Below are 13,600 nucleotides of genomic sequence, written 5' to 3'. Positions count from 1 at the left end.
GTTGCTCTTTTACGCATAAAGCATGTTACGACATATAGTTTAATTCTTCTATGTTGTAGTGTTTAATTTTATATATTCACCCTACCAAATAAAATAAAAAAATGTAGCACAAAATAATAGCTTTGCATATCATCATTTTCAGCCACTAGCAGACTGATTTTTATTTTCAGACGGTCAACTTCCTTTCGCTGTGAACAACTAGAATTGGTAGACTCATATGTTAGCATTTTATTTTCTGCCTTGGCTTGATCAAATGATTACGATAGTCTTTTAAATTCATTTATTATTTTATGCAATATTGTAACAAGATATTCTTATGTAAATTCATCTTATTTAAAGTAAGATACCATGTCATCGGCAGTTTTCGACTCGACTTCTATAGTCTAGGGCTCGATATATGTCATTAGACACTGGATCTTATCATCATCACTCTCGCTGGTATATGTATCTGAACTTGATGGTTCTGGGTCTACATCGGTTCATTTGTTCTATTATCATCAGCGACAAATACTCTTTGATCTCTCTTTTTCTTGAAAGATCTTTTGTCATCTTAGGACCGTTTCTTTTCGAATGGCTTTTTATCGTCCTTCTTTGGTGTGCCACAATCTACAATGAAATGGTATTGATTTCTGCAATTAAAACAAGCTTGATTATCATCAACTTGATCATTTTTAAGAGTTGAATTTAGGCTTATTTTTCTTCATAAATTTTCCAAATTTTTTAACAAATGAATACATAGCCTCAGTGCTTATCTGATAAGCAGATTTTATGCTAGAGGCTTCTTCATTAGCTATTGGAATTGAGACTGTGGCGGTTAGAGCTTTAGTTGGTTGTGATGTGGATGGCTCTTTTTATGTCCGTATCTCCAACTGAAACTCATAGGCTTTAAGATCAGCAAACAAGTTGTGTAGCTCGAGTTTGTTGAGATCCTTGGACTCCCTCATAGCTATCGTCGTTACATCTCATTCTTTGGGCAATGCTCTCATAACCTTTAAGGCAATTCCGCGATTAGTTTATTCTTTACCAAAAGAAGTCAGTTCAATAATGATACTACTACATTGTTCATCAAACTTATTAAGAGTCTCGTCAGGCTTCATCTTGGAATTATCAAACTTATTGCAACAGTCGGCTTGTTCGTCTTGGTTTGATCGTTTCCTTCACGAAGTTGGGTAATCTTCTCCTAGATTTTTTTGGCTGTTATACAAGTCTTTACCTTGCTGAACATGTTCTATTCAAGGGTCTTGCACATAATGCCTTTGGCCACATTGTCGAGGTTAACCTTCTTTTTATCATCAGTCATCCATTTAGACTTGTGCTTCTCGATCATATGTGGAGCATCATTAGATACTGCAACTATTGTTTTGGCTTTTAGTATATTCAATAGACTGTCAGTGATGACATACCACATGTAATCATCTTGGGCTGATAAATATAACTGCATTCGAATTTTTTAGGCATTATATTCTTCTTTGAACAACATTGGAATCTTGTTAAAAGTTGTCATTTTACAATACAGTTATCAGAGCTCAACAAAAACTCGCTTTGAAATCACTTGAAATCAGATTAGTGTTTAGTGGGGAGGTGAATAAAATCTTTTAAAATTCTATAAATTTAAATTGTTCTTAACAATTTTTGGGTTGTTAAGAGATATTCTTGAACGATTAGTTTTGCTGGACCGCTGAAAAATAGATTAAGTATGAAAACGTTCTGATTTGACTAGTGATAAACTAAATAAAACGGTTTGGAAGTTTAACAAGAAACGGCTTGAAATATGATTTGTAAAAATGTAAATTGTCTAGTGAAATAACACGAGAATTTTTATGGATATTCGTAGATAACACTCATAAGTCGCCTCTTATTCTATTTAGGAAAGTTTCCACTAAAATAATTTGTTTTTATAATGAATTGTAACAACTCACTTCAGTTAGGACTTATCACTGTCTAAACCAAAACTATTAGTGATCACTTTATAAATCTGGATGTTTAAAAACCCTCAGTTCACGAGAAAGACAATACAAAAATCCAACGGTCAGTCTTGATAGCTTGAGTTGTTGGTATAGCACAAAAGGATCCTTAATGATCTGATATAAACTGATAAAAGTGTGTTATGCACTATTAACTCATCATATCACATATGATATCTTCACTCGCAGACAAACGATGAATCCTCGACTACAATACATTTGATCTTACGTATTTCAAAACTACACCCAACCTCACCACCTGATGACCTTCAATAGAGTTGGTAAATTGATCAAAGTACATGCTAGTATGTATAGCTCATACATTGTTCAGGGTCAAAGGACTAATGGTGTACAATCATAATCGCGGACTATTTCACTCGATAAATGAGAACAATTTGCATAGTCCGAATGAGGGTTGTTCAGTACATCATTATATGATCATTCATCTGTATGAATGGACATATTCATGCCCTTGCCAATGAAACATGGCGTTTACATCACAGGTACTAGTCTCAAGCTCAAGCGACCTTTATCCTTATTTTAGGCGGCTGATTCGACTAGGAACTCGTTTAGAATATACGGTACACTTCCTAAAGAGTTTTATAATTTTACGTTTCGAGACAAACCTCATGGTACCTATTGTATATTAAAAGACTTTATCTATGCAGTTTGCATGGGTATACAGATAAAGTTTAATGTCATAATTGAATAAAATCGTAAAATATTATTAAAATAAATATCTTTTTACATTAGAGTCAATAAAAGCTCAAACCACAAGTTGGCTTACTGGGCACCTACTCTAACAATTAGAACTCGTTAATGCCTTTAATTTTTTCGTATATTAATCTTATATTTTATGTTACGTATGAAGATCTAATTTAATTCAATATTATGTTATATTTCTAACAAAATGAGCCAACGTTGACGAGGGCTTCATTGGCATAATCTCTTGTATTGATGAGGTTTACTAAGTTGTTTAAAGAAACACCATTTAAAATTGTTTAAAGAATTTAAAAAAATATTCCCGATTATCAATTTTAAAGTTCCAAACTTATTGTTGATCACTCGATTACAACTTCTATTTAAAAATAAAAATTAACCTTTCATGTTTTGATCAATTGAACACGAACAATATTTATCCTTCTTCAAATTTTATTTGTTTTTTACGAATACTTGTTTAGATTTAGTTGATAGATTAACCAAGCATGCATCAAACAAATTTAAGATAGGAATTTTCATTAGATATTGATTAGGACAACAGTGCCTAGTTTCCAATCTGTAAAAACCAGAATTTCAATGCAATCGTATTCTAGCATGCTAGGCATTCTAACTTCTAAAGATCTCGACACGATACATCTAAGAAGCCGTTTTAAATGCCACATATGGGTTTTAATGGCATTGATGTAGCCCATTCCGTCTCCTGGCATATGGGAATCGACAATAACGCAACTGTTATCTGCAGCCAAGACACATGTATTTTACCTCCTATTCATGTTTCTGAAGGGAGGTCATACTTGACATGTCCTAAGTAAAGACCACATGCCGGCGCCATAGGACTTGCAGCACTCACATCCTTTGCTTTGAGAATTTGCTCGACTGAAAGAAGCATCGATAACAACTTACAGAACTAATCAATTGTTTAACTCATTTCAGATTTTCTGTTTCATCATAAAACTTTCATGATTGTTCTCTAATCCAAATTTCATGCATGTAGTGAGTGTTTGCACAGCCTTACCGTCTATGGTGGTGAGATCACCTGCGCCCACAGATTTCAGAACACCAACAAGTAATCTAACCTGTTAAAAATTTGATACAACAATAACACAACTGTTATCTGCAGCCAAGACACATGTATTTTGCCTCTAGCACTTGTATTTCGGATAATGATAGAATTCAGTGGGTAGACCAGCACATGAGACAAATATTTATAAAACATTAAAAATACCTGATGATAAAGGAAAGAACGTGCTCGCGCAGTAACAACAAAGCACCTGTGACCTTTTTGGGAGCCAAATCCTTGATTAGTCTCTCCACTAAGTTCCCTCTTCAACCCTGATGGAAAATATGGGCTTGAAGCAACCTCTGTTACAGTTAGTTCATCCAACGTTCTGACAGGTGATTTAGCCTGTAAACCAATAAAAAAGGACAGGAAGTATTAATTAATAGACAATGCAAACTAGACATTATGAGCTATACATGTTTTCTACAAGTGTATGTGGCTACAAGAGATATATGAGATTAAAAGAGAGAACCTGAACTGAGAGTTTCAGAAATAAAGCTAGAAGCAAATAACCTGGCATGCTGCAGCTCTGAAAGAACTAAAATCATGGCGTCCAACAAGTACTTGGCATGCTTGCTGGATGACAATCAGAAGAAAATACTGTCATCAGAAAAATTTTAAAAAATGCAGAAAACATGTGTATGGAAAGCCAGTCAACCTGCATGGAAACTAGATCAAATTCCTCAGGGACATGCCAAGCTCGATCTTTCTCAAAGGTTGACAAAGGCTCATTACCAGATAACAATCTATAGAAATACCTAAATCAAAATTGCAGGTACAACAATTCTCAGATTTTATGCTCCAAAATCATTATCACCAATAAAATGGTACTCTAGGCTCAATAACCTGACATTTTGACAAGTGAAACAGAAAATATAAGACAAACTAATTTTAACACTGTCCAAGTAACATCAGCAGCTTGCGGTGATTTCTTAAATTTATTCCCTGCAGCACTACGCCAATTAAATATTTAACCATCCAACCTTGCAAAGTGCAATCTTGATATAATATAACATAATTCCACAAAATTGTTTCCCAAGCGATCTGAAGCACTTGAATCATAAATTCATAATATGTTCTATCATTAGGAACAATTAAAATAACTAGACCTAATTCAGAAAGCAGAAAATTTTGCGAGCACATCTTAGTTTCTAGGGTTCAGTAACAAGTTCCAAAAGATGTGTTGATTGATACCTACGTCCGTTCCTGAGCTCTGTAGCGAGCATGAAAATCAGATGGAACACACCTAACATCTAACACCATTATATCACCTTCGTTCTTCTGCAACAGATCAACAAAATGTGTAAAATCAATATCTCAACTCAAAAGATGCAAAACAATTGGATACCCCGAACAAAAATTTGACTTTTAAAGAAGCTGACCACTTAAAAATTCAAATCTAAAACAATTACAAAGCATGTTTTCAATAATGCATGACCCGGGAAGTGTCAAAACGTTGCAACAATCAATCCACATCAAGTACGATATTTCAAGTATGATAAAAGTAAATATATTTTTCTAAGAGCGATTCCCAGTTCTTAGCATATGAAACGTTTTTCACACTTTGGATTCTTTGTATCAAGAGGTAAAATAGCTTACAAAACCAATTCTCCTTCACTGAAAGGTTTAGGCATGCCTTTCTTGTTGCAAGATTTAGCTATCTCATCTTCCGAACTCAAAGACAATCCAAGGTCAGTAGGCTCATTCCATCAAGATTATACAATTCAGCACACATAACTTCATTCTCATACTCTGACAGACTTAACTGTGATCCCCATTGGACAATTAAAATGAAACTACACTTTCTGGGATGTTCATGTACTTCATTGATGACAATCCATTGAACAAATAACAATGTCATCAACATTTATCCTCGAAAAGTAAAAGGAAAAGGAAGAACAGGTTGTGTACTAGCTGCTAAAAGAACCTGGCATGTAAACAGAAGAAAAAATGGAACATTGAATTTTGAAAAATGTCATCCCAATGAAGGTTTTAAGTTACCTGTAAAAAATGATTGACCGCTCTTTTAACAACTGAAGGTTCATGTGGAGGTAACTGCAACTCCAAAAAAAACAGGTGATTAGTGAGACACATGGTTAATGTCATAACACAGTTTCAATAGGCAAGGGATGTCATAGTTTCTCTCTTATTTTTGACAGTGTTGAAATACTTGTTAGTCAAGCTTTGTAATAACTCTAGTCCTACATTGATTGGTGTCGTCGCCTCATATGCCAATGACTCTTGTTACATGCCCAAATACTAGAGATGGGGAGATCACAAACATAAACCCGTTCACCATTCAGATTATTGGAGAGTTAAACATGAAAGCCTTGAAGTTCAGGGGTCAGGTAAACATTACAACAGGAGCAGTGAAGCAGTACTTTTGAGGTTTAAACAACTACCATGTACAAATTCCCTCGTACTTAGCCACATGATAAGTTAAAGCATGACCATAAGAAAAAGTTTTTAGAACAAGATTCTTACCACTTCATCAGGTTTTCTTTTACTTATCCTCTCAACATCTACATGACAGACATTAGATAATGCATGAACGCCTGCGTCCTAGAATTAAATAATTCAAAAACGACACGATTAACAATCAAAAAGAGACGTTATGAAAGACTACGAAAAATAAATCGATGAAAATGGAACAAAAGCAGGATAAAGTAACAATATCAGAATACTTACAGTTCTGCTAGAGCAAAAAATGGAAACCGGCTGCCCTATAAATTTTTTAAACGCCTCCTACCATTAGAAAAAAATCAGGCTCACACCAGCAAAACAAACTTTGAAATAACATAAATTTCAGCAATTCATAGGCATTAACTGCACCTCGAGCACACCGACAACGGTTCTACAAGATGACTGCTGCTGTGCCCCGGAAAATCGAGATCCGATGTACTCAATCGCCAACAAATATCTCTGAATCCTCTTCGGGTTTGGATTCATGTCCTTATCAATTATCACTCTCTTCTCGGCTTCTTCCTCCTCCGCGTCGGAGAAATCTTCAGCTTCGATTTTCGCCAATTTCGACGGTCTTCCGAGTGCTTCCGGCCGTTGATTTCGAATTTCAGTTAATGGACTCGATTCTCTATCAGTCATACTTCCAAAATGAGAGGGGGATTAGGGTTTTGATTGCTCCACAGTTCACCGTTATATGTAGGGGTTCAGCGTATAATTTATTATCCAATTTAAAATAAAATTTATTTACAAATAAAATATAAATAACAAAACATAAAGTGTAAATATTTATTCTCTTAAAATAAATGTAACATGTAAATAACGAAAATTTGTAAATTTAATAATTTATATTATATATTTGTGATTTTAATTTTTTATGTTGTTAAATTTTGATTTTGATTTGTTATATGCATGGTAATTATTGAATTTTCATTTTGGTCGTATCTCATTTGTTTATCTATATTATTAGTAAATCAAGAAGATTGAATAGTAATCATCTTTCAATAAATTGTTATTTCACACATTTAACTCTAATATGTATTTCATTCTGTGAAATATACTTAAATTTTAATATTTTTTAAATGTACAAAATCATATTACTAAATCCAATGTAATATGTTGAATATCGTAACTAAACCAAAATGTTCAAAACAAAGTGCGCACACACATATATATTATGTTATACACACAATGTGTGTAAACGATCGATAGTATGTGATGTCAACTGGGTAAATCGGGTGAACTAAGTGAGCAATTTTACCGAGTTGAGTGAATTCTTCTCAGAAATATGGGAGATCAGGTTGATAGTTCTCGGGCTGAACAATTTGCACACTCAGAGAACATGGAACGTTAGTGGGGCGCCAGAGGATTTTCTTACGTAGACACTCCGACATTCAAGTCAGTCAAGTTTTTCTTGCAAGGGAAAATACAATGTAGATAATGTATATTGATTATTTGTGAAAAATTGTAAGTGAATTGAATGTTCACGATTAATAAAATCTAGATATTTATATAGATACAAGTCATGATGGCTGCCTCTTGGCAAAGGCTTCCTGCATCTCGGAATTATCTGCAACACAAAACTTAGCCACCTATATAAAAGATAAGAAGAGAAGTAAGGAAGAAAAATAAAAAGAAATATTGGGTTGAGAACCCGAGGTGCCGAATTCATCGATCACCCTATCTACATAATCCTTAGCCCGGGCACCCAGCCTGTTTGCCACGAGATTCTCCTATGTGATCAAGAGTAAAGAAGAAAACTTTTTTCCTTCCACGATCTTTTGGCTCCGAGTATAAGGTTCTTCATATTTGTAAGCCCAGAGAAGTTCGAGCTGCATAGGAAGATGGGAAAGAAATCCTATCAAATATTTACAATGAGAAGAGAGATCAATAAAAAAGAACAATCATTTCCGTCCCTTCAGGAAAAAGGGGATATCATCAAGAAAACTTTTATTAATCCGGGCAATAAGAGAGAAGGCACTCTCATTAAACCGACAGAGAAAATAATAATGAAGGATGAAGATGGTGATAAGGAGATTGTTCATTTTGAAAATAACAAAAGCCAAAGCCATTATGCGAAAGGAGTCGAGATGAAACTGGGTTATAGGAACCCGAGGAAGCTGGCCACCTCAGTATAGAAAGGGGGATGAGGAAGTGAAGGCCAATACGAACCTGGTCCCGGGAAAAAGTTTAAAAACCATCTGGGATCAACCCGGTCTGAGGGACAAAGAATGAGAATGGAGTAAGAGGAAGGGATAGAACCAAGGACTCTGAGAACCTCATCAGCCCCTGAGCGAAAGGGTGCTCGTCATTGTACCAAACCAGGGAGCACTTGGGGCTTTATGGTCTATTTTAGCAAAGATCTAAACTTTGCCCTTCCCTTGTTCAGGACACAACATTCTGTGAAGTGGTTTTTTGTCTTCTGGGTTTTTTTGGAACGAAAGGCATGGTTGAGTTTTCTAAAGGAAAGAGGAAGAATAAAAAAGAGGAGAGTCGTAACACAATGTCTCAGATTGACATTCTGGTGAACCGATATCCGTCGAAATTGATACAATATTGAAACATTTAAGGAAAATAATTTTGAATACCTTTGCATAACATCTATTATATCTGGCCAGAAGCAGATAAAAGATAAATTATGTGCACTCTCTTCTGGAATGTATTTTACAACAATAAAAATAGTTGAAGCAAACATTGTTACAAACCAGAAGTTTGTTGACCAACAAAGCTTCAAATTATGGCATGATCGACTTGGTTACTCTGGTGCAACAATGATGCGCAAAATAATAATTAACTCACACGGACACCCACTTAAAAACCAGAAGATTCTTTTACACAATGATTATGAAACGTCTGCTTATTCGTTTTCTTAAAAAATACTAGAAAAAAAATAATTTTTAAAACCCTCACATTTTCGACCGAACCCTATACTTATACCCAAAAATACCTTTGCACCATTTTTAAAATAAAACATCCAACTAGTACTTGAAAATCCAGAGGAAATATTTTAAAGCATAAAATCGTCAAACGTTTTACCAACCTAAAAATCAATAAATGTTGAAAAATGTAGCTCATACTAAACCTCTCAAAAATCTCTCAAAAGCATAAGTAAAAAGTCGTAAAAATCTTTAACTTAAAATCAAAACTTAAATGCGGAAATAGAAGCGCTGGTCCTCGGGTTATGTGCACCGACAGTCCAGCAAAGTCACCCGTCAAGTCCTCCAACATCATAATTATTAATATCACCTGCATCAACACACCTAGTGAGTCTAAAGACTCAACACATCCTACCTTTAATAACATGTAATACGTAATACAGTTAACATATAACAGTTAAAAATACTTGTACTTAAAATATCATTTTCTTAATAATGCATAAACTTTAAAATTTTTCAAAACTTAAACATTTCCTAAACATAAACATATCACATAAACATATTCATATTCGTATCCATATTCGTATTCATATTCGTATTCATGTTCGTGTTTGTTGAAGTCAGATCGTGATTGTGACTCGTATTCTTAATCTTAATGTGCGATGGATCCATCTAGAAAACCACAGTACTGGGCGGCGGGGACACCAGCAACACTCTCACCGGTCAACTGGGCCTTGGCCTACGTATTAACATATTCGTATTCGTATCATGTATTCGTATTCGTATCCGTATTTGAGGAAACACGATCGTCGGGCTCCCACTGGGACCATAACCCTCACGATATTTCCAACATATTCAGTAGTCACAATCCCTTCACGTCCTTCAACATGTTGTCATCACTTAGTAAAAACATGCATATAATATCATTTTTATTTTGAAACCAATCATGCAACATATCTTTTAAATGTAAAAGATTAAACCATAAAAATCCATGAACATTTAAAATAAACGTTTTAACATATAAAAATTATAAATAGACATAAACGTTTTAAAATAAACATTTTAACATATTAAAAATCCGTAAACATTTAAAATAAACGTGTTAACATCCTAAAAATTCATAAACATTTAAAATTGGCATATTAATATTTAAAAATTCATAAACATACATAATCATGAAAAATAATCATATTAGCATATAAAATAGCATTGAGGACACTGTCATGACGTTTACAAATTTTTAGGTGTAAAAAAACTGTTTTACCCTTGTACGTGATATTTTACGTTTTCGACTTTTTCTTGATTTTCTTGACACTAACATGTCCCAAATAATTATTTTAGCCTAAATTAAAATTCCCATAATTTTCTTTAGCTTAAAAACTAGGCTTTTTAATTATTTCGTAAATTGACGTTTTGAAGGCGTTTTAATTCCGAAAAATCCCAAACTTTAATATAAAATTCTTAAATTCTAAATTTAGTGTTTTTATATTATCTTAGCCCTTATGGACCCCAACTCGACCCCCGTGAGCCGTTTCTCAAATTATTTAGTGGTTATAACCCTTAATTGACCCTTGAAGGTTCAACCCGAGCCATCTTCCGATTTTATCGAGCCACCCCCGAACCATAACGGACCAGACCCTTACCAACACACTTAGGTACCCTACTGAACCAATAGAACCCACGGAAAACACCCGAACATAAAAACCCAAGTCCCACCATGTACTGGCCGAGAGCTTCATGTGCATGACCCTCACGTTTTTGGTGCCTAGAACTCTAACCCATGGCTTGGCTCTCTAACAAGCCTCTCCAGCACTCGCCTAGGACCCTTAGGACGCACTCTGACCCAGCCTTGAACCCCAGGCCAAGCCCCATAACCCCCACGCAAGCACTGAACCTGCGCGCCTCACATGCACTCTCGGGTAGGAGTCCATAGTGGGTAGGACTCCTCCTAGCCCCCTTAGTTCGAGTCCTAGCATGGCTAGGACTCCTTCTCGACCCCTCACCGACCTTGGCTAAGCCTTGGACAGGAGCCACGACCCAACCAACCCCTTGGAACCCAAAACCGAACATTTGATGACTTTGACAGCAAGTTGTGTGCAGCTTGTTGTCCAGGTTCACGTGTGGCGTTTAGGTACTTAACTGGGACTCTAACTACCGTTTAAAATCATGCCTAGACATGACCTATATCATGGCAGTCCCTAATCCATGCAAATACATGTTTTTGGTAAGAAAAACTCATGTTTTAGAACCCATACACATGGAGTTACGAAAATTAAACATGCTGCTATGTTTTTCAGAAAAATTCATGCATAAAACAAATAATATGATGTGTTGATGGTTTGAAGGAAGAGTAGGCGTGCCTTTGCGTATTTAACGCACGAAAACTTGTTGACGATTGCGAAGAACGGACGAGAACCGTGGCTATAAACTCCCTTAGCTTTCACCGAAGGTTTCTTCTCAAAATTTATGTGTGTGCCGTGTGTTTTCTCAAGTGTTTGGAAGAGATTTGATGGCACAAAATACTGAAAGTGGCGTGAGAGAGTTGGCCGAATGGTGTGTGGGGTTTGGGTGGGAATTAATTATTAAATACATAAAAATCAACTAATTAAGCCTTAAGCCTATCAAGCATCAATTAGGCCCAATAAAGCTAGATTAGGACTTAATTAAAACATTAAAATGATTTTGGTAAAAATAGTTTCTAAATTAAATAGCCGGGTTGTCAAAAAAAAAAGTTTGTATTTTTGTTGAAAAACCAACACCGATAAAAATTACTTCCCGACGTATTAAATCACCTCAAAACCCCTCATTTTCAAAAATACTAAAAACCCACCATCATATTTTAAATAATTTAAAATAATTATTTAATAAAAACATTTTTCGTTATTCAGCCCCCGGTCTCCGTTCTTCGATCGCAACTTGATTAATCCTTAAAAAAATACAATTTTTATGCATAATGACAATAAAATCCTATTTAACATATAATCAAGCATATCACATAATCAATTAACCAATTAAAATAATTTAATTAACCATTTTTTTTCAGAATTCCTAGATTTGCATGCCGTTGGATTACGTCGTCTTAATTTTGGACCTTACAGATTATCCATGTGTAGCTTGTTTATAAAGCAAACTAATTATAAGGCCTTCCTCGACAAAGATTGATGTTAAAATCTCAACCTTTTTGGAGAGAATTCATAGGGATATTTGCGGGCCTATACACCCACCATGTGGACCATTTCGATATTTCATTATATTGATTAATGCGTCTACTAAATGGTCACATGTTAATTTGCTTTCAGCTCGAAATATATCTTTTGTTAGATTACATGCACAAATTATTAAATTACGAGCTCACTTTCTAGATCATTCAATCAAGACAATTCGTCTTGATAATGCTGTTGAATTTAAATCACATATATTTAATGACTATTGTATGTTAATAGGGATTTCAGTTGAGCATTCGATTTCCCATGTTCGTGCAACAACTGATATGAGATTATTTTATTCGACAAAATCAAAGTCTTCTTTAGTTGGATATGCATATGCAGGATATCTTTCTGATCCACATAAAGCTAAATCACAGACAGATTATGTGTTTACACGAGGAGACAAATGTTATATCATGAAGTCGGTGAAGCAATCCTTAACAGCGACGTCTTCAAATCACTCAGAGATCATTGCAATGCGTGAAGCAAGTCCAGAGTGTGTGTGGTTGAGATCCATGACACGACATATTCAAGAATCATGTGGATTGCCAACAACCAAGGATAGCTCGACAGTAATAATCGAAGATAATGCAGCTTGCATTGCACAATTAAAAGGAGGTTATATCAAATGTGATAAAACAAAACATATTTCACCAAAGTTCTTCTATACACGTGAGCTTTAACAAAATAGTGATATGGACGTCCGTCAAATTCGCTCAAGTGACAATGTAGCCGACTTGTTCATAAAGACATTGCCAACTTCAAGATTCAAGAAATTGGTGAAAAATATAGATATGCATCATTTGAAAGATATTAGATGATTGAGATCAACGAAAATATCTATTGTTGTACTCTTTTTCCTTCGTTCAGGTTTTTCTCATTAGATTTTACTGATAAGATTTTAACGAGACAACATTTAAACCCTCACATCTCTTAAAAATAATTTGTTGAATCGATAATCATCTAAAGAGAAGTGTTATAAATAAAATATTGTAGATGATTATTGTGATAAGATTTATATTTTATCATATTATCAACTATTTAAACTCTGTACTCTATAAATAGATATCTCAAATGATGAATAAAATATTCCAATTCATTCGCTCATCTTCATATTTTTCACTATTCAAAACAAATATTATTTTATAAAACATAACTTTATTTTTAAAAAATATATTTTCAAAAATAAGATATCATTTAACAATAATTCATCTTCTTATTTGATAAACACATCTATATAATGTGATATTATTTTATACAACTTAATTTAATGTTTAAAGTTTTTTTTAAAAAAATAAGATATAGAGAAGAAAC

The 13,600-nt window shown here is 34.4% G+C and overlaps 1 protein-coding gene across 2 annotated transcripts; it reads right to left on the bottom strand.

Moving 5' to 3' along the window:
- Positions 1-3,196: 3,196 nt before the first annotated feature.
- On the bottom strand, positions 3,197-6,920 carry LOC140957494 (uncharacterized). 2 transcript variants are annotated; one of them, XM_073414784.1, is made up of 10 exons: positions 6,577-6,918; positions 6,433-6,489; positions 6,229-6,306; positions 5,746-5,799; positions 4,943-5,025; positions 4,403-4,502; positions 4,258-4,320; positions 3,910-4,089; positions 3,700-3,760; positions 3,197-3,560 (listed from the first exon to the last, which is right to left on the bottom strand). In XM_073414784.1, exons 1-10 carry the CDS (start codon positions 6,844-6,846, stop codon positions 3,454-3,456), a joined length of 1,053 nt encoding a protein of 350 aa, XP_073270885.1. In that variant the 5' UTR covers positions 6,847-6,918; the 3' UTR covers positions 3,197-3,453. The 2 variants fall into 2 exon arrangements, with proteins under 2 accessions (XP_073270885.1, XP_073270884.1); XM_073414783.1 differs by having other exon boundaries at positions 3,700-4,089; positions 6,577-6,920.
- Positions 6,921-13,600: the final 6,680 nt, after the last annotated feature.

This window comes from Primulina huaijiensis, chromosome 14, assembly GCF_012295235.1.
Source record: "Primulina huaijiensis isolate GDHJ02 chromosome 14, ASM1229523v2, whole genome shotgun sequence".
NCBI classification, from domain to species: Eukaryota; Viridiplantae; Streptophyta; class Magnoliopsida; order Lamiales; family Gesneriaceae; genus Primulina; species Primulina huaijiensis.
Note: the sequence above shows the minus strand (reverse complement) of the source record. Positions and strands in the feature narration are given on the sequence as shown.

Bases quoted from the DNA above. Each gene is read 5' to 3' on its own strand.
- LOC140957494 (XM_073414783.1), bottom strand. From the start codon at position 6,846: ATGACTGATAGAGAATCGAGTCCATTAACTGAAATTCGAAATCAACGG. The intron at 5,800-6,228 runs GTAAGAATCTTG...TTGGAGTTGCAG, and splicing joins AAAGAAAACCTGATGAAGTG to TTACCTCCACATGAACCTTC. The intron at 4,503-4,942 runs GTAGGTATCAAT...ATTTTGATTTAG, and splicing joins TACAGAGCTCAGGAACGGAC to GTATTTCTATAGATTGTTAT.